This window comes from Hemiscyllium ocellatum, chromosome 6 (assembly GCF_020745735.1).
Source record: "Hemiscyllium ocellatum isolate sHemOce1 chromosome 6, sHemOce1.pat.X.cur, whole genome shotgun sequence".
NCBI lineage: Eukaryota > Metazoa > Chordata > Chondrichthyes > Orectolobiformes > Hemiscylliidae > Hemiscyllium > Hemiscyllium ocellatum.
The window spans coordinates 66,303,593-66,324,962 of NC_083406.1; the positions used below are offsets into that span (position 1 = coordinate 66,303,593).

The 21,370-nt window shown below is 39.5% G+C and overlaps 1 protein-coding gene across 8 annotated transcripts in view; it reads left to right on the top strand.

Moving 5' to 3' along the window:
* tenm4 (teneurin transmembrane protein 4) overlaps window positions 1-21,370 on the top strand; it is a 452,208-nt gene that overhangs the window by 144,418 nt on the left and 286,420 nt on the right. For 3 of the 8 annotated variants that reach the window (XM_060826612.1, XM_060826613.1, XM_060826614.1), the window contains exon 3: window positions 4,719-4,925. The exons of 3 other annotated variants lie outside the window; for them this stretch is intronic. In XM_060826612.1, coding sequence (XP_060682595.1) covers window positions 4,719-4,925 — 207 coding nt within the window. Of the gene's footprint in view, window positions 1-1,207; window positions 1,225-4,718; window positions 4,926-21,370 lie in introns of all 8 variants that reach the window. 2 more of the 8 variants (XM_060826616.1, XM_060826618.1) reach the window with 1 other exon arrangement.

Consider the following 21,370-nt stretch of genomic DNA (forward strand, 5'->3'; position numbering starts at 1 on the left):
TTCAGTGATGTTCAAGTATGCCTCTGCTTGGCAGCAAACTGGCCGTAATCATACAATCCTCCCATAGATACAAGAGTACACTGAATCCAGAGGTCTGGAAAATTTCAAATGTTACACCATTGTTAAAAAGGTGTAAGAATGAGCTCAGCAACCAGGTTAACCTCCATGCTTGGAAAGCTTTGAGATTATTTGCAATAAAACACATGGACAAGTGTGGAATAATTGGGGAATAGCTGCAAAGATATCTTAAAGGTAAATCATCTTAACCTAACCTGAGGGAGATTTTAGGTGAGGTAACAGATTGAAGAGAGTCCTGTGATTGATGTGGTATGTATAGACTTCCCAAAGATTTTTGACTAATGCCATTACAGAGGAGACAATAGCCTAATGATATTATGGTTAAACTTATTAATCCAGAGACCTTGGTGATGTTCTGAGGGTGAATGTGGGTACTGCAGATGCTGGAATTAGAGTTAAGATTAGCAAAGTGCTGGAAAAGCACAGCAGGTCAGGCAGCATTCAAGGAGCAGGAAAATTGATGTTTCAGGCCAAAGCCCTTCAGGCTCACATCCAAGTAGTGCAATTTGAATTCGATACAAATCTGGAATTTAACTTCTAATGACCATGAAACCATTGTCAATTGTCAGACAGATCCCCCGGGTTCTGTACTCTCCTTTAGGGAAGGAAACTGCCAACTTTACCTGGTCTGCCCTGCATGTGACTCAGACCCTCCAGGCAATTAGGAATGGGCAATAAATGCTGACTTAGCCAGTGAGGCCCTCATCCTGTGAATGAGTTAAAAAAAAATGACCTGCCAGGAAATGGAGCTCATGCAACAAAAAGGATAGTGGCATCATCAACGTTAGCTGACCACATGTGTTTTAGACTGGCGGAGTTTGTGCAGTGGGGATTTCCATTGGTCAGCACTAGGACCACTCTTCTCTAGATACAGACTTACATGTGCAAGGCACATTTTTAAGATTGTATGTGATACCACGTACTTTGCAAGATAATTAGTTTGTTTGCACATTGGAACGCACATTATTTGGTTATATATTTTAATAATTTTCTGTGTCAAGACACAAACCTTGGAGGTATTGTAACCCCTGTTGGGAGGGTAGTGTTGGACTACAAGAGGGCACAGTGGAATGGTAGATCTGAAAGGCAGAGGAAATGTAATGCAGAGAATTAAGACAGATTGTAATAGCCAATATCAAATAAAGGGTACAATTCTCGTGCAAGTGCAGGAGTAGAGAGACCAGAGTGGGAGGTAAATGTACACTAATCATTCTGGATGGTCAGGTAAATGACAAAGATCAAAATGCAAACAAGAACCTAGGCTTTTTTTTAAATGTATAAATGAAAGCATAGGGTGCAATATAACCCTAACACTTGGTGGAATATAATATGGGACATAACCGAAATGGCACGCGATTGCAGAGTTCTGAGATGAGAGAAATCTGAAAATCCTCGTGCATGAATCACAAAAAATTAATACTCGGGTACAGTAAGTAAATAGGAAAGCAGTGAGAATGTTGTTGTATATTTCTCGTGATAGTGAATACAAAATTCAGGAGGTTATGCTTTAGTTGTATAAGGCATTGGGTACAGTATTCCTTACTGGTCTCCTTACTGAAGAAAGAATATAAATGGATTAGAAACTGTTCACAAAAGGTTTATTAAACAAAAACCTGGAATGAATGGATTATTTTATGAATATTGCAAGTTAAACTTGTATCCAATGGGGTTTAGTAGAATGCGGAGCGAAATAATTGAAAACTAAAAGATCCTGAGAGGTATTGGATGAGGAAAGGATGTTTCCTCTTCTGTGAGAATCTAGAACTTGGGGTCACTGTTTAAAAATAAGGGGTTACCCATTTAAGGTAGAGATGAGAAAGTTTTCTTTCTCACAGTGGGTTGTGTATCTTTGGAACTCTCTCAAAAGGCAGTGGAAGAAATGTTTGAATATTTTTAAGAGGGAAGTAGGTTATTAATAATTAAAGGACTTATCAGGGAGAGGGAAGAATATTGAGTAATCAGATAAGCCATGATCTTATTGAATGGAGGAACATGCATGGTGTACCAATTGACCCACTTTTGCTCCCATTTTATGTACTTGTGTCAAGACTTTTGATGGGCCCATATAAAAAACAAATTAAGCCAGAACAGAAGCATTATATCCATTTCTGAGCAATGTAGAACTAGGAGATGGTTTCATAATGTCAATACACCTGGAATTAAAAGCCAGCCTTAGTAATGATAACTATGAATCTATTATTGATTGTTGTCAAAATCAATCTGGTTCACTTACATTCTTGAGGTCAGAAAGTCTGTCTTCCTTACTTAGTCTGGTCTACTTGTGACTCCAAACTCCCAGTAATGAGGTTCCATCTTAACCATCCTCTGAGATGGCCTTGACAAACAATCAGTTTAAGACCAACGAGGAACAGTCAACATGTGCTGACCTTGCTAATGACTCCTATATCCCCATGAAAGAATCGAGAGAAAAAAAGAAACTTGAGAAGGATGTAAAAACTTTAGAAAGAGTGCAGAAAAGATTTCTGCAGAGACAAATGAGTTAATTATGTAGATAAATTAATGAATTTGGTTGTTTTCCTCAGAGAAGATTTGAAGTGTTCAAAGCCATTGGGAATTTGGACAGGATTGCTAGAGAGGATCAGTTCCCACTTGCTCCAGGATCAAGAACCAGAAAACACCAATTGTTGGTGAAAGACAAAGAAGTAATAGTGGGTGATGTGAGGAAAATCCTTTTCACACAGTGAGTGGTTAAGACTTGTACAGCTTTAAGCATGTGGCAAAGACCTGTTCAATTGTATGTTTCATTGAGAAATTGGTTAAGAATCTGAAGAGAAAGATTTGCAATGGTCATGGGGAAGAGGCAGGAGAGTGAGACTAACTGAGTTGCCCTTGCAGAGAGCTACCACATGTATGACAAGCTGAATGGTGTCCTCCTGTTCTATGATTGACATTTTTCATGTCGCTCTTTTACTGCAGCAGCAATTAAGAATAACAAATGCAAATGGTGGTAGAGCAAAAGTATTTAAAGCATGGAGCCGAATGCATCACAAATGTTTCGAAGGCACAGACATGTTTTCATGCAATAACCAACTTAAAGGAAAATAAAAGTCATACAAGTGCAGGGCCAGACCTCAGGATCCTCAATGTATTCATTTTTAAATAGATATGCAGGTCAAAATGGAAAGCGCCTTATCTAAAGGTGGCATGGTGGCTCAGTGGTTGGCATTGCTGCCTCACAGTGCCAGGGACCCAGGTTTGATTCTATCCGAAGGCAATTGTCTGTATGGAGTTTTCACATTCTTCCCATGTTCGTGTGTGTGTCCTCTGGATGTTCTAGTTCTCTCCCACAGTCCAAAGATGTGCAGGTTAGGTGGATTGGCTATTCTGAATTGTTTGGGGATGTGCAGGATTGATGTGTTGGCCATAGTGAATACAGGGATACAGCAGGAAGGTATGTCTGGGTGAAATGTTCTTCGAAGGTTCGGTGTGAACACAATGGACTGAATGGCCTGCTTCCACACCCTAGGGATTCTATGATCAAGTTAAGTGGATTGGCCATGGCAAAGGTCAGCTTACGGAGACAGAGTGGGTCTAGGTGGGATGCTCTTCAGGGGGTCACTGTGGACTTGATGGGCCAATTGGCCTGATGTAGGGGCTCTATGAGTAAGGAATTCTAGTAAGAGATTTACTTTAAATAATTTCTCAATGAAAATGAGAACTGTGAATATATCAGTAAGTAATGTTGTGTTGTTTCTGGCGTTGTGATCTACACTTTTGAAGTCTGCAGATCAGTCACACACCGTGCCAGCTCACATTACTCAAAATCACAGCCTCTTCAATGTTGCAAGGGTCTGCACTAAAGTGCAGCCTTGGAGAATTTATTCTGTTGTACCAGTTATTGTGTGATGAAATAGTTAGATGCTGATTTGTTAACAGGTGAGTTCACAATCTCTCTGTTGTTTTAAGTTGTAGGATGATCATTTACAGAGCAGAGTGACAAAGACCTGGGAACAGGTCCTCTGGCTATTGAATAGTGTATAACATTTTTAAATCTAAAACTTTCATGCTACATGCCCATACTTTCTGACTTTCTTGAATTGCTAAGCTTTGATTCCAAACTGAAGGTCAGTATTTTGCTTATGGAAAGTACATAATCCATTTCTTAAACCAGAGCAATAAGGTACTCATCGAAATGAGAGCTTGAGAAATAAATTTAACAGCTCAGCACTGTAAATGGGAATTGTCCAGTGTGTGTGGTTGAGAGTAATTCTAAAGATTCTCATGAAGACTTATAGACACATCTGATTCTGTCATGTTGAGTATTAATGTACTTTTTTTTAAATTGAGAAATTGTTTTCCATGGTGCTGAATGTTCAGACACAGAATTATAATCAAACTGATAAAATTAAAATAAATTTGTGATATTTTGTTATCAGCAACATGAATCACTATTGTGCGAAAGTATTTCTGTTAGCAACATAAAGAAATATGACAAATTAATCGATTGAAGGAGACATTTCTAATAGGTTTTTAATTTCCCTTGAATTTTGAAACAAAACATTACATCTGCTGTTGTTTAATAATATTTTTACTCATGAAATTAAGATCTTTTAAATGATGCTATCTATTGCCAACTTTTTTTGAAGTCCTTAACTTTAGTTTTTTTTTGTTGTTTTCAGGTCCTCCCCTGCCTTGCTCTTCTGCTTCATCAACCCCAGTGGAGCAGTACCTCTCCCATCCCCCTCCTTCCGAAGTCAACGAGAACCAGCGAGGGTTCCTCAGCAACAACATGACCCAGCCAAACCAAGACTCTGATTCAGATGAGGAGTTTGTTCCCAATTCTTTCTTGGTTAAAACTGGCTCTGGAAACCTATATGTCCCCACAAGTGGTAAGTTAGTTGACTTTATTCTGCTTCTTTGTTCTAGTGATCTCGCTTCTACTTTGATTTCTGATCAATCTGAATCATGTTTATTAATAAATTTTACATAAAATGCAGCATTAACCACAGATTATTTTTGTATAATACTAAATAATCAATTACTCACATTTTATTTTACTATTAAACAATTGCACCTAATGTTTGAAAATTAGAGTGAATTTATTACTTACATTAAATTTGTCCTTTTACTTAATTTTAGTATTTGTGTAATTTTTAAACCTGCTTAATTCTAGTTGTCACTCATTTTGTTACTTACTATCTGAACACCTTTTGCTCCATCTGAAAACGATAGGGCCCGTAATATCAAACAATTACTGTATCAAAAGTTGCTGTTTACTCAAAAAAACAAGCTGCCCACAATACTTGCAATCCATATGTAACAACTGACCAATTGATATCTTGATGCCGAAAGGAATTGAACTGCAGTTTGAAAATGGAATGTAATTTCTGATGTATTTCAAAATAACAATTTGCATTCACTTTGTATTTTCCATGTAAACGGGGCCCAGGAGCATTTTTTAAAAAAAAGATAAAGGGAGATGGATGATAGGGTGATTCATTCAGGAAGTAAGGAATTGAAAGGGATGCTGAAACCACCTTTTGAAGAGATGGGCCTTAGGGGGCTTTGAAGGGCAAAAAACTGATTTATTGAATTGCAAAAGTGGGGCATGCACACGGGTTTTAAAATATCCCCTAAAAAAGGATTGGATAAAACTGTAATGATGTTGAGGATCATGAAAACAATTTACTGAATGCAGGAATGTACATTGCTAAATAAAGAGCTGAGGGATGTGTTGGACTACAGAGTCCTGAAACAGATGATGGTGGGTGGAAATGGGGTGCTGTTGAAGTTTAAGCAATACTTCAAGATGATTAAAAAAAAGGCTTGAGTAAATTTATTCAGCAGTGAAGGAATAATTTTCCACAGGTGAAAGAAGGTACTTGGTGACAATGGTGAACCTGAGATTTATTTTAAAAAGCCACAACACAGTTGAACTGCATGCCAAGTCTGCGTTCTATGCAGTTCAGCATGAATGACCAGCCAGAAAGGTTACAGCGCCTTGATGCTGACTGGAATGAAACAGGTTGTTAGTGTTAAACTGTAGGATAGATTAGAACTTGAGGTTGCTCAGGCTTTGCACAGCATGGTAACAGCCTTGCTCAACAAATCCAGCCTGGATTGCTGCTGTTCAATCTCCAGCACTCCTCTACCTCCTGCATATGGCAAGATCCCACTAACAGTGCTGAATGAGTACTTTATTAATGATGGGAGATAAGTACCAGCCAAGTCAGTGAGCGAAAGCTCCTTTTGTTTTGTGGTTTCATGTCAATGCAGCTCTTCCTCTATACTGTACTGAAATATCAGCCTAAAGTCTCTGGAGTGGTTGCACTTGCAGTAAATAATTGACATTTGCTGTGCACAGTATCATTTTAAATTATATTATTCTGCAAGACTGAATGATAGCAATGGCCGCCAAAGCAAAGGAAAAGACAATATAATGGATCTTGTGCAAAATAAAGCCACATTACTTAGTTCATTGCTTGGTCTACTAAACCTGTCTAGTTTACTGTAAATGGTCACAGCATTTCTGCCTGTGCAGAGAGATTCCAACTCTTCATTGCTCTCGCAGTGTTTATAACTGCTGACAGGATCAAATTTGATAAGGTGGCTCTCCTCATCACCCTAACAATCGCACACTAAGAATAACCCTTTTGTTAAATCACTGGGGAACAACTGGTATCCATCAAATGGTTGACCACACAAGGTAAACTTTTCAGTAGAGGAGGAAAAAACTTTTATAGCAAAGATAGGAAGAAATTTGCCAACAAAGTAAAATTCTTTGCTTTGATAGTTGCAATTAAACCTGACTATTTGCATTTTAAACCTTAGGGTTTTTTGTTCTTTCATGTGCCATGGGTGACTTTGGCAAGACCTGCTTTTGTTGCTCATCCTTAATTGCTGTCACACACTGTGGCTTGCTTGACCAATTCTGAGTCATTTCAGAATCAATGTGTGTGTATGGAGTCACATTCAGGTAAGGATGACGGGTTTCATTCCCTAAAGTGTGCCAAATGGGTTTTTTTATGACAATTAGCAATGTTCTCATAGTCAACATTATTGACACTAGCTTTTAATTCCAGATTTAGGATTTGAATTAAAGTTGCACAAGCTGCCACATGGTGGGATTTAAATGAGCCTATGTCTCTGGATTACTGATCCAGTGATATTACAAGCATGCCACAACCTCAAATATATTGTTTAAAAGTAAATGGATATCTAAAGAAGGAGTTATTTAGGGAGTCACCACCTTAACCTTTATACCCTGATGCATATGCCCCCACCCAACATTCCCTTGCACCTTGTTCCTATCTCACATCCTTAAACCCTCACACATTTAAGATTCCACAATTTCATATTTCCCATTGTCTTGTATAATTCCTCAGCTTGCCAAACCCACACTGTATCTGTCATGCACCATTACGTGCATACACCCTTGACCATCTTCCTCCCTCCTCCCCAACCCCCGTCCCCAGGCCCTTGATAATACCGAACCTTCAACCTCCATGTGTCTGCGTCCCTCCAGTGTAATTCTTCCCACTTCCTTCACCAAGCCCTTGTCTCCACGCCATTGATTCCCGACCCTTGAATCCCATCTTAGGCTGTTTTCACCATGGAGAGGCAATGCACTAGTGCATTATCGCTGGACTGTTAATCTAGAGATCCTTGTGATGTTCTGGGATCCAGGGAGATGGTGGAATTTGAATTTGATAAAAATCTGGATGACCATGAATCCATAGTTGATTGTTGGAAAAACCATCTTCTTCACTCATGTGCTTTAGGGAGGGAACTTGCCATCCATATCTGGTCTTGCTTACCTATTACTGACCCACAGCAACGTAGTTAACTCTTTACTGCCCTCTGGGCAATTATGGATAGGCAATAAATGCTGGCCTAGCCCATATCCTATCCATGAATTTTTAAAAACCATCTTTACACCTCTTATCTGCCTCATGCCCTTGCTTCATTACCCGACTTTTTGCCTCCATACACCCTTGCCCCACCACCCAGTCAACACAACTGTCAAGACACATTCTTGAAAAGATCGCACATGCTATCTTCCCCATATCTTTATTGCCCCTTGTCCACCTTACAGTTTTGCTTCAGCCTCCCAATTCCCTCAAATTGCTATACCTTTGTACACCTTAACCCCACAAATCCTCATCCCTGACACATGCCTCCACAAATTCTCATACACCCACCCTTACACCATTCACACTCTCTTCATGCTTCCACATCCTTGATTTACCCCACACCTTTGACCCCATACCTGGGCCCCCAACCCTCAAACCCACCACACATCAGAAGGAAAAAGTATCTCAGGATATGCTAAAGGTGGTCTGTTTATATAAGTTACTACTATTGTTAGCGGAGTTTAAACAACCCCTTCTGTGTTTTTCTAACCCTCCATTTTAAATGTGCTGAACTTGATCGTTAAAAGTGAAAAGAATTTAACTTCTAACATCCTGATCAGTCCATTTTTTGAACAAAAACTGTATCCACAAGAAAAAGCTGTGGGTCAAACATTTTTCATTTTTTTTGCTTGTCAGGGAAGAATTTAGTATTTTGTTCCTGTAGATTCACAAGGAAATGACAAAATTGTGGGTATGCTCCAACTTAAAGCATTACATCATGCTTCCAAACAGAAGATAGCTGTTTTGCAAATTACTTTAAAATGAAAATGATGACCCTGCAATTTTAACATCTTCGGTTCTTCCATTCTTTTAGTAATTTTATTTGAGAAACACCTTTACTCTCATACCAAGTTCTCCATGCACCCTCATTCTCCCTGCTTTTATCCCAACTACCTCACTATAACATTAAATTCTGTCACTGCAGGTGTTAAAGCCATTCAAATGTCCTTGATGCAGTCAGCAGTATTTTCAATCTTACTCTCATATCAGAGGTGTCTGAGACTGTTCACATTGTCTCACCAATAGATTTTATTGATGTTGGCTCAATGGTTTTAGGTATCCTTTCTCTGTAGGATAATAGAAATGTAACTGTTGATATTGAATAACTCATTATGAGTTATAACCTTTTAAATGAACTATTTGAGGACAAATATTTTGAACAATTAGTACCCTGCTGTTAAATAAATGTGAAAAATTTAATTGAATGCGGAACAAAACATCTATAGAAAGTCTTAAACCCATTACTGAAGAGGGTGTTCAATTGATTTCTCTTTGGAAAATCTAACTGTTTTGTTATGTTTCAAAATGTCTGGGCGGCACATTGACTAGACACTGGTCGAGTGATATTGTGGCTTCATGCATCATTTTATTGATTTTGTGATGTGTTCAAGTTTCCCTTTTGCCTTATAATGTAATTTACTATGTTAGCATATTATTTTCTTCTTGTTTATTGAACTGTGTCAAGCCCAGCTAAATTTTGAAGTTTGACATTTAAAGAAGTAATCTCCATGAGGCACTTTTTAAGAGCTACATCTGATCAAATTATCATTAAAAGTAAATTTCTATGAATTTGATCATCGCTGATCTAAGAGAAAGGCTCATGCTAATCACCTTAACATCATTTTAGGTTGGACCAGACTTGAACCCAGATACTGTGTGAAAGAGTATAAATCATAGCTTAAAGTCACTCTTTACTTACATCATCCTCTGGGAATTTTGCCTTGACACTGTTGTCAAAAACTACATGTAAAGGTGGTCCTCAAATAAAATCACTAAAAGAATGGAAGAACAGAAGATGTTAAAATTTCAGGGTCACCATTTTCATTTTAAAGTAATTTGCAAAACAGTTATCTTCTGTTTGGAAGCATGATGTAATGCTTTAAGTTGGAGCATACCCACCATTTTGTCATTCCCTTGTGAATCTACAGGAACAAAACACGAGATTCTTCCCTGACAAAGCAAAAAAAATAAAAATGTTTGACCCACAGCATTTTCTTGTGGATACAGTTTTTGTTAAAAAAAATGGACTGATCAAGATATTAGAAGTTTAAATTCTTTTCACTTTTAACCATCAAGTTCAGCACATTTAAAATGGAGGATTAGAAAAGCACAGAAGGGGTTGTTTAAACTCCACTAACTATAGTAGTAACTTATATAAACACACCACCTTTAGCATATCCTGAGACATTGGGTCAGATTGTTTCCTTCTGACGTGTGGTGGGTTTGAGAATTGGGGGGTGCTGGGGCAGGTGGAAGTTAATTGGAAATGCACAGGTCCTGCACAAGCCATTTCCATTGCTAGCTGTCAATCTGGCATGAGAAAGACAGTGGGTCACAACATGTCATGTCCACCAACTGACACTACAAGCACCATTGCACAGGTAGTGGAATCGGACAAAATGAAAATGTCAGTGAGTTTGGAGGAGTTTGCAAAACCAAGTCAGCTCAGGTCTTGAACGTAGCTGGAAGCCCCTTGCAAGTTCAGAAATTATTTTTTCAGCTGTGAAAGTTGGGATGCTTCTGTGTTAATTCAATTGAAAGGTGTTGTTATGGGCTATAGATATCAACTACTGGTAGCTTACTGTTGGGGTAGTTTGATTATTTTAATAATAGGATAATGAAACAAAACACAATTAGAATTGACAGATCCTAAGGGCCACTCGAAACAAAATTCAAATGTCAAAGGAAGCTTCGAAGTTTAAATTGAAGTATCGTTTTGGCGGGTATTGACACAACCCAGCTTCTGCAGGACCCACCACTGATGGAAGATTCAAAGCAGACATGGCGTGCTGTCTCCCCGGGCCCACTCTGACTCCACATCTTTCATTATTGATCATTGAAGACAAGCCAATGCTGATTCTTAAGAATACAAAAGGCGCTTGTGTTACCGAACAAGATGTAGTTTATTGCATGATAACAACATTACATTAACTAGGCATAATTACAACTATTGGGAGCTGAAGATGGCATATGTATCTCCCTTTACTTGATTTTCCATCTAAGGGTTATGTGGCATCATCAGGTTGGGTGGAGCTTAAAGCCACTTTAACATTAGGTTTTACCATTACCTTCAAAACATCTCTCTTTACTTCTATAAATATGTATCGGGGTGGAGAAAGGAGGCATAGGCATATTCCATGAACACAGATTCTGGGAACACATCTGCCACCAATGGGGCATCAGTCCTTCCAGCCAGGCTTCACTTGAACCTCACAAGTATCAGCCACTGGACATGTCTAAATTATGTTGCCGGTGTCCAGGTGTTGAGTGATTTTTAACTTTGTCCACCCCAGTTCAACACCAGCTCCTCCAAATCATGGAGGAACAAAGTGATCTTGGGGTCCATGTCCATAGATGCCTCAAAGTTGCCACCCAAGTTGATAGGGATGTTAAGAATGCTGATGGTGTGTTGCCTTTCATTAGCAGGGAGATTGAGTTTAAGAACCATGAGGTTATGCTGCAGCTCTATAGAGTCCTGGTTAGACCACACATGGAATATTGTGTTCAGTTCTGGTTGCCTCATTATAGGAAGGGTATGGACGCTTTAGAGAGGGTGCAGAGGAGATTATCCAGGTTGCTGCTTGGATTGGAGGGCATGTCTTATGAAGGAAGGTTGAAGGAACTCGGGTTTTTGTTACTGGAGTGAAGAAGGATGAGAGGTGTCTTGATAGAGGTATACAAGAAATTGAAAGGCATAGATAGAGTAAATAACCAGATGCTTTTCAGGTGGGTGGAAATGACTATCACTAGGGGGCATAATTTTAAGGTGACTGTAGGAAGGTTTAGGGGAGATGTCAGTGTCAGTTCTTTAAACAGAGAGTGGTGGGTGCATGGAATGTACTGCCAGCGGTGGTAGTAGAGTCAGAGCCATTAGGGACATTTAAGCAATTCTTGGGTAGGCACATGGATGAGAATAAAATGAAGGGTATGTAGGTTAGTTTGATCTTAGAGTAGGATAAAAGGTGGGCACGACATCAAGGGCCAAAGGGTCTGTACTGTGATTATACTGTTCCAGGGACAAGAAAAACAGATACAAAAAAGCACTATTACCTGAAAGTTCCCCTCCAAGCAACATGCCTTCCTAATTTGGTAATGTGTTGCCATTCTTCAGTACAGCTCGATAAAAATCCTGATAATCCCTTGCTAACAGTTGTCCAGGAACATGTCCCCGCCCCTCCCCCTGTTATCTTCTCAAGGATAATTAATGTTGGGCAATAAAACAGGCCTAGACATGACAACTATATGATTTTTTTTTTGAAACAGACTTAATGGAGAAGAGAGAGGCAGAGAGGTTTAGGCAGTGAATTCCAGAACTTAGGGATGAGAGCAATGAAGGTACAACTAACAGAAGTAGGTGAATTAAAATCGGGGATGCTGAAGTTGTCAAAATTAGATGAAAGCAGATATCTTGGTGGATAGGGGGATGGAAACAATTACAGAGATATGGTGCTATTTGAATGTAAGGATTAGAATTTTACTAGCAACACTAACAGCAAATAAAAAAAGTCTCAATGCAAATGGACTTGACATGTCATGCTGAAAGGGCAATGGAAGTAGATTTCAAGATCTTTCAAGAGTGAATTATACATATACTTTTGATGAGCAAAGGTGGTAAAACGTGACAGAAGGTCTAAACAAATAGCCCTTTGCAAGATCTGGCAGAAACACAATGGGACCATTGGCTTTTTACTGTGCTTCTATGATCTTACTCCATTATCACTCTTCTGATTCAATTCCAAGTAACTCCAACATGTCAGCATTTCTTGGTATACACCATGATGTACTTTCTGGCATAAGCATTGTACTTTCATAGACTTATCACCAATTATGTATTTTCAGTGCTGAACTGGATTTGTGCCTCTCAATGTCATCATCAAACAACAGTTAATCCAAGAGACATGAGTTGCCATTTAAAAGTAGGACCTGCTAGGGAAGACAAGAAAGGACTTGTTCCCTTTAAAAATTAGAGATCCATAGGATGGGCAACCCACTGACGTTAGTAATGGGACATTTTGCTCTGATATTCAAATTACTCTGAAAGTTTGGGAATAATGAGTGACATAACTTTACTCTTTGACATATGATTGTGGGAGGTGGTTTTAAAATATCTGTCTGTTCCTTGAAATTGAGCCGCAATTGAGCCTATAAGCCGCAAGTCCTGAATATTTCAGAATTTCAGACCATGTGCAGTTCTGGTCAGTCCGAGTTGGGTGAGGATTAGTAATGTGGGATAGAGTGACATGCAAAAGATTGAAGCTGGTAACTAGTCTTGAGCCAAAACAAGTCAATGCATGTCCAACCAAGAGCATTCAGTATCGGAGTTGGGATGTCTCATTGCAGCTGTACAAGACATTGGTGAGGCCACATCAGGAGTACTGCCTGCACTTCTGGTCACCCTACTATAGAAAGAATATTGTGAAACTAGAAGGAATGCAGAAAAGATTTACTAGAATGCTACCTGGAGTGGAAGTTTTGAGTTCTAAGGAGAGGTTTGGTAGGGTGGGAATTCTTTTCATGAAGGATAGGAGACTGAGGGGTGACCTAAAAAAGGTCTATAAAATCATAAGAGGCATTGACAGGTAGATAGCCAATAGCTTATCCCCATGATAAGATGTCTAAAACTAGAAGGCATAGGTTTAAGGTGAAAGGGGAGAGATACGAAAGGATCTATAGGGACAATTTTTTCATACTGAAGGTGGTAAGTGTTTGAATGGGCTGCTCCAGCTATTTGTGAAAGGGACTACAATTTCATCATGCCAGAAACACTTAGACAGGCATGGAGGAATATGGACCAAACAAGGCAAATTAGACTAGTTTAATTGTGAAAAGCATGGATACATTGCCCCAAAGGGCCTGTTTTCATGGTGTAAAATTCTATGACGATGTATTGTTCAGGTAAGTTTTTATTTAAAATTTTACTGAATTAACATTGATGCAGAGAAGATTACAAAAATGTATGGTCTTTTGCCAACACTGGTTTTGTGATAGCTGAATTTAAGGTACACAACCTTTGCTCTCATTTCCTCAGAAATAACTATCAAACAAAATTAAAAACTCATGTTTTAAGATTACGTTCTTATCTTAATGCTCATTCACGCCAGTAAAAAAAACTGAAAACAAACACTTTCTAACATAAACAACACCTCTTAAATAGCACCTCAGCCACAGTAGGATAGAAGGATTAATGGTGGCAATCTTCCTCATGCACACATTCACTTTTGCCTATCTCCAGATGGAGAATGATATCCCATTTGATGAACACCAGAAGAATGCTTTGGAATCATTGTCCTTCAATAGAAAGAAAGGAATACCCTCCCACAAAGTTACGAAGCAAGTGATGGCTGAACAAAGGTAGAATTGTACCTTTGACCAGAATTTCCTGTTTACAAGGAAATTTCTCCTGGATGCACAATGTATTCAGGAGTCTTTCTTTGGAAGCCACCACTGAACATCCACAACCGACCATTCTGAGAATCAATGCGGCAACTAGTTTATGGTGGAGGCCAAAAAGCCAAAAGTTTAAAAATAAACAATTCATTTTCTAATTCCTTTTGTGGTTACCACAATATATTTACATAACAAATGCGGATGTTCGCATTTATTCATAACCCAGCAAATGGGACATTTAATTTAGTATTCAGCCTATTGTCCAGGGATTTCCGACTGATGGTTCTTAATTCACTTAAAGCATGTTATCTCTCTTTGCCTCATGTTAACCTGTTTTTTTTTGAGAGGGGGAAAATCAATTAGACACAATGCACAGCTGTTCAATTAAACTTTTGGGAAGTCATTGTAGATTCCTCCAGGCTTTTCCCTGACAGGTTCTGATCACAGTACTTCAACAGACTCCGTAATTACCAGCTTGATGCTGAACTTGGTTGATTGCAGCTTCCACCTTCTCTCTGCTTAGAGACTTGATTCGATGACAAAGAAACGAGGCTTTTGGGAAATCTTTCAAAGTGAAGCTGTAACATTGAGTTTATGAATTGCTGATTTATCAACTGTAATGATATTAATCAGCTAACCAACTGGATAAATAAGTCTCATATTTTTAAGGTAGTTTATTTCCTGAGATGTAAATGAAAAATAATGTTTGCATTGCAATGTATTTTTCTTTTTGGTTAATATCCTAACATCTTATGCTCAGTATACCATTTATATTTCATCATTTGGATGCACTTTTAATAGCAGTGCTTGAGGAATACTAGGACTACAATGCTTGTTTTCACTACTCTCCATTTAACAAAGTCTGAGTCCTTCCTAACTGGTGAAACTCAAAAACAGTTTTGTTAGCCACTGAAATTCACAGAATTGTTTTGGAATGCAATGAGACTATTTGACCGAGTGTATCTGAACAAGCTTTTCAAACAAGCATTATTACCTAGTGCCAATCTCGTGACTTCTTTCCTATATCATTGGATGTAAGCTTTACCCAAATAATTATCCAATGCCCTCTGGAATGCTTCAGTTGAACCTCTTCCACACTTCCAGGCAGTGCATTCCATACCAACAATCCTCTAATTGAAAATGTTTTTTTCTCATATCACCCTTGTTTCTTTTGCAAATCTTTAACTCTATGCTGTTTCACTTTTGTTGCTTTTACAAAAGGGAACAGTTCCTCTTATTTCTATTTCACCTCCAAACCTTTGATCTTCCTCGTGGTTCTCCGTTTTACTTTCTACCAGACACCCGTCGTATGCACACTTCTTCTTTTTAATTTTTGTCTCCTCTGTAATCCAGGGAGCTCCGGATTTGCTTGTCCTACCTTTCATACCTGAGGGATATACCTCAACTATTTCATCTTTGATAGTAGCCAATTGTTCAGTTACTGTTTTCCCAGCATCCTCTCATCCCAGTCAATCCTACACCTGTCTGTTCTTGCTGTATTGAAGTCTGCTTGCAGCTAATTAACTTCCCTCATTCTGGATTGTAAAGTATCATTCTCCACCATCATCCTAAATTTTACAACACAATGATCATTGTTGCTGCATTTAACAAAGTATCAATTCCTTCTAATGAGAACTTAAAGTTGATTTAGCACACCTTATGAATCCTTAAACAGCACATTTGCATTCAGAATTTGACTTCACATGCCTGTGCTATGGCTTGCTTGCACTGTTTATAAGATGGCTGCCTGTCGTGAGTACTTTAAATGGCATAGGTCACATGACAACAGCAAACAAGTGAGTGTAGTCTCCATTGAAATATGCTACAACTAGGTCAAACAACTTAACACTTTTAATCCTAAAGCTTGGTAAATCTTGCGCTATCACTCAAATTATCCAAAAATATCCAGGATATGATGTTTTACGATGTAATTTGAATGGTAGGATTCTGGGCAATCCAAGATGGAGGATGGTAAAAAATCATGGCTGGAAGAACTGCTCCTTTTTTGAAGGTGCTGGAGCTGATTTTCTTGAATTCCAGGAGCAGCAATTACTGTTTTATAAACTGTTGCATTGTTTTGGAACTTTGGGGAAATGAAGATCAAAACAATGGCACTTTAAAAAGGAGCAAGAGACACAAAGTCAGAGACAGAAACCGACACTGATTTTACTGTTTTAAGTTCAACTATTTATGGACTTCAGAGTATATCTAAGAAATATGAACAAACAGTGAAAATCACTGGTGATATTGTAGAAACCTCTGAGGCGGAGCTCCCAGCACGGGAGCAGGTACGGGAACGGTATTTAAGAGTAACCTTGCTTTTTCTTTTGTAAATCTACAATAGTGAATAGAGTGGGTTCTTTTTGGTTATATGATTTATTGAGTTCTGTCTCTTGATTAAAAGTAACGAAGCTGTGGAGGGAAGAATGGTTCACATTTTCGGATCATTGGAATCTCTTTGGAGTAGAAGTGACATGTACAAAAAGCGTGGATTGCACCCAAATTGGAATGGGACTAATATGCTGGCAGGGAGATTTGTTAGAGCTGCTTGGGAGGATTTAAATTTATAAGTTGCTACCCAGAGAGATAGTGAGGAAAGAGATCAGTTGGAAAACTGGTGCAGTTCGGAAAACGAGCAAGTCTAATAGTCAGGGCAAGTAAGAACAAAGCAGTGAATGAGGTAGGACTGATGAATTAAACTGCATTTATTTCAATGCAAGAGGGATAACAGATGAACTCAGGGCATGCTTAGGAACATGGGATGGGATATTATAGTGATTACAGAGATGTGGCTCAGGAATGGTAGCTTAATGTTCCAGGATACAAATGCTGCAGTAAGGATAGAAAGGGAGGAAAGAGAGGAGAGGAAGTGGCATTTTTGATAAGGGATGGCATTACTGTTGCACTTGGGGAGGATATCCCTGGAAATATGTCCAGAGAAGACAATTGCATTGAACTGAAAAATGAGAAAGGGACGATCACCTTTCTTGGGATTATACTATAGCCATTCCCCCCACCCCCACCCCAATTGTCAGCGGGAAATTGAGAAGCAAATTTGTAAGGAGATCTCCGTTATCTGTGAGAATAATAGAGTGGTAATGGTAGGGGAATTAAATTTCCAAACATAGACTAGGACAGCCATATAGATGGAGAGGAAATTAAGCGTGTACAAGAAAATTTTCTGATTCAGTATGTGGATTGAACATAAATATTACAGTGCAGTACGGGCCCATCTAAAGCCTATCTATCCTACGCTATTCCATTTTCATCCATATGTCTATCCAATGATCATTTAAATGCCCCTAAAGTTGGTGAGTTGACTATTGTTGCAGGCAGTGCTTTCCATGTGCCTGCTACTCATTGAGTAAAGAAACTACCTCTGACATCTGTCCTATATCTATCACCCCTCAATTTAAATCTATGTCCCCTCATGCTAGCCATCACCATCCGAGCAAAAAGGCTCTCACTGTCCATCTTTTTGACCTTCTGATTAGCTAAGTTGTCTCAATTAAGTCACCTCTCAACCTTCTCTCTAATGAAAGCAGCCTCAAGTCCCTCAGCCTTTCCTTGTAAGACCTTCCCTCCATACCAAAAGCAAAATCCTTGTAAATCTCTTCTGAATCCTTTCTAAAGCTTTCACATCCTTCCAATAATGTGGTGACCAGAACTGTACACAGTATTCCAAGTACTGCTGCACCAGAGGTTTGTACAGCTGCAACATGACCTTGTGACTCCGAAACTCAATCCCTCTACCAATAAAAGCTAACATACTCTATGCATTCTTAATTATCCTATCAACCTGGGTGGCAACTATCAGGGATCTATGTACATGGGCACAAAGATCTCTCTGCTCATCTACAGTACTAAGAATCTTACCATTAGCACAGTGCTCTATTTCTGTTGCTCCTTCCAAAGTGACTCACCACACACTTTTCTACATTGAACTCTATTTGCTAGCTCTGCGCTGATCTATGTCCCTTTGTAACCTGCAACATCTGTTGGCACTATCCACAACTCCACCGACCTTAGTGTCATTCGCAAATTTACTAACCATCCTTCTACGCCCTCATCCAGGTCATTTATAAAAGTGACAAACAGCAGTGACCTCAAAACAGATCCTTGTGGTGCACCACTAGTAACTGAGTGTACCTACAAGAGAAGTTGCAAAACTTGACCTACTCTTGGGAAATAGGGCAGGTCAGGTGATTGAGGTGTCCGTGGGAAGTACTTTGGGGCCAGCGACCATAATTCTTAGTTTTAGAACAGTGATGGAAAAGAATAGACTGGATCTAAAAGGTGAAGTTCTAAATTGGAGGAAGTTTCAGAAGTTCAATGGGAGCAGATGTTTGCAAGTAAAGAGACAGCTGGAAAATGGGAAGTCTTCAAAAGTAAGATAGAGTCCAGGGACAGTAAGCTCCTGTTAGGATGAAAGGCAAGACTGGTAGGTGTAGGGAATGCTGGATGACTAAAGGAATTGAGGGTTTGGTTAAAAAAAAGAATGAAACATATGTCAGGTATAGACAGGAGAGATTGAGTGAATCCTCGGAGTGTAAAGGCAGTAGGAATATCCTTAATTGGGAAATCAGGAGGGCCAAAAGGGGACATTAGATAGCTTTGGCACATAAGGTTAACAAGAATCCAAAGGGATTTTATCAACACATTAAGGACAAGAGAGTAACTAGGGAGAGAATAGGGCCCTTCAAAGATCAGCAAGGCAGCCTTTGTGTGGAGCTGCAGGAGATGAAGAAGATTTTAAACAAGTATTTTGCATCAGTGTTTACATTGAAAAAAGACATGGAAGATATAGAAGGTGGTGAAATAGATGGTGACATCTTGAAAAATGTCCGTATTACAAAGGAGGAGGTGCTAGATATCTTAAAATGTACAAACGTGGATGAATCCCCAGGACCTGATTAGGTGTACCCTAGCATTCTGTGGGAAGCTCGGGAAGTAACTGTTGGTCCCCTTGTGAAGATATTTGTATCACTGATAGTCACAGATGAAGTGCTGGAAGACTGGAGGTTGGCTATCTTGGTGCCACTATTTCAGAAAGGTGGTAAAGACAAGCCAGGGAATTATGGACTGGTGAGCCTGACGTCGGTGGTAAGCAAGTTGTTGGAGGGAATCCTGAGGGACAGGATTTGCATGTGTTTGGCAAGGCAAGGACTGATTAGAGATCATCAGCATAGATTTGTGCATGGGAAATCATGTCTCACAAACTTGAGTGAGTTTTTTGAAGAAGCGTCAAAGAGGATTGAGGGCATAGCAGTGGACATGAGCTATATGGACTTCAGTAAGGCGTTTGATAAGGTTCCTCATGGTAGACTGGTTAGTAAGGTTAGATCACATGGCATACAGGGAGAACTAGCCATTTGGATTCAGAACTGGCTCGAAGTTAGAAATGGTGGTGAATGGTTGCTTTTCAGACTGGAAGCCTGTGACCAGTGATGTGCCACAAGGATTACTGCTGGATCCACTGCTTTTTGTCATTTATATAAATGATTTGGATGTGAACATAAGACCTATTGTTAGTAAGCTTGCAGATGACACCAAAATTGGAAGTGTACTGGATAACGGAGAAGGTTACGTCAGATTACAATGAGATCTTGATCAGGTGGGCCAATTAACCAAGGAGTGGCAGATGGAGTTTAATTTAGATAATTGTGAGGTAATATATTTTGGAAAGGCAAATCAAGGCAAGACTTAAGACTTTAATGATAAGGTCCTGGGGTGCATTGTTGAACAAAGCGACTATGGATTGCAGGTTCATGGTTCCTTGAAAGTAGAGTTGCAGGTAGATTGGATAGTGAAGAAGGCATTTGATATGCTAGCCTTTGTTGGTCAGAGCATTGCGTATAGAAGTTGGGAGGTCATATTGGAGCTGTACAGGTTCGGCCCTTTATGGAATATTGTATGCAATTCTAGTCTCCCTGCTATAGGAAGAATGCCGTGAAACTTAAAACTGTTCAGAAAAGATTTGCAAGGATATTACCAGGGTTGGAGGATTTGAGCTATAGGGAGAGGCTGAAAAGGCTGGGTCTATTTTCACTGAAGTATTGGAGGCTGAGTGGTGACCTTATAAAGGTTTATAATGAGGGTCATGGATAGGGTGAATAGACAAGGTTTTGTCCCTGGGTGGGGGAGTCCAGAACTAGGTTAAAGTGAGAGGGGAAAAATTTAAAAGGGACCTCAGAGGCAACTTTTTCACACAGAAGGTGGTGCATGTATGAAATCAGCTGCCAGAGGAAGTGATGGAGGTTGGTATAATTACAATATTTAAAAGCATCTGGATAAGTATATGAATGATGGGGGGTGGGGGGGGGGGGGGGTTTAGAGGAATATGGGCCAAGTGCTGGCAAATGGGGACTAGATTAATTTGGGATATCTGGTCAGCATGGACGAGCTGGACCAAAGGGCCTATTTCCGTGCTGTACATCTCTATGACTCTATGATGTAGAAACAATTTCAAATATTGGATCTAGAAATTCTTGAAGCTGACAATACGTGTGAAGTGGTGGGATGTGTCAGAGTCTGTGTAGACTCTTTCATTGCATGATTTTATGCCCACATCTGTGAGTTTGTGTCATGTGGCAGACTAGTCAGGGAGTAGATTAGATTAGATTCCCTCCAGTGTGGAAACAGGCCCTTCGGCCCAACAAGCCCATACCGACCATCCGAAGAGTAACCCTCTTAGACCCACCTCCCTCTAACCAATGCACCTAACACCATGGGCAATTGAGAATGGCCAATTCACCTGACCTGCACATTTTTGGACTGTGGGACAAAACTGGAGCACCCGGAGGAAACCCACAGAGACACGGGAGAAGGTGCAAACTCCACATAGACAGTCACCCAGGACCAGAATCGAACCTGAGTCCCTGGTGCTGTGAGGCAGCAGTGCTAATGGCAAGAAAAAGAATTGTTTTCAGGCTTGGACTTTTTTTATTATATACTAAGACTCGGTACTACAACACATATTCAGAATTATACTAGATTTTAGTTTTACTCATATTATAGAAGAATTGATCCAT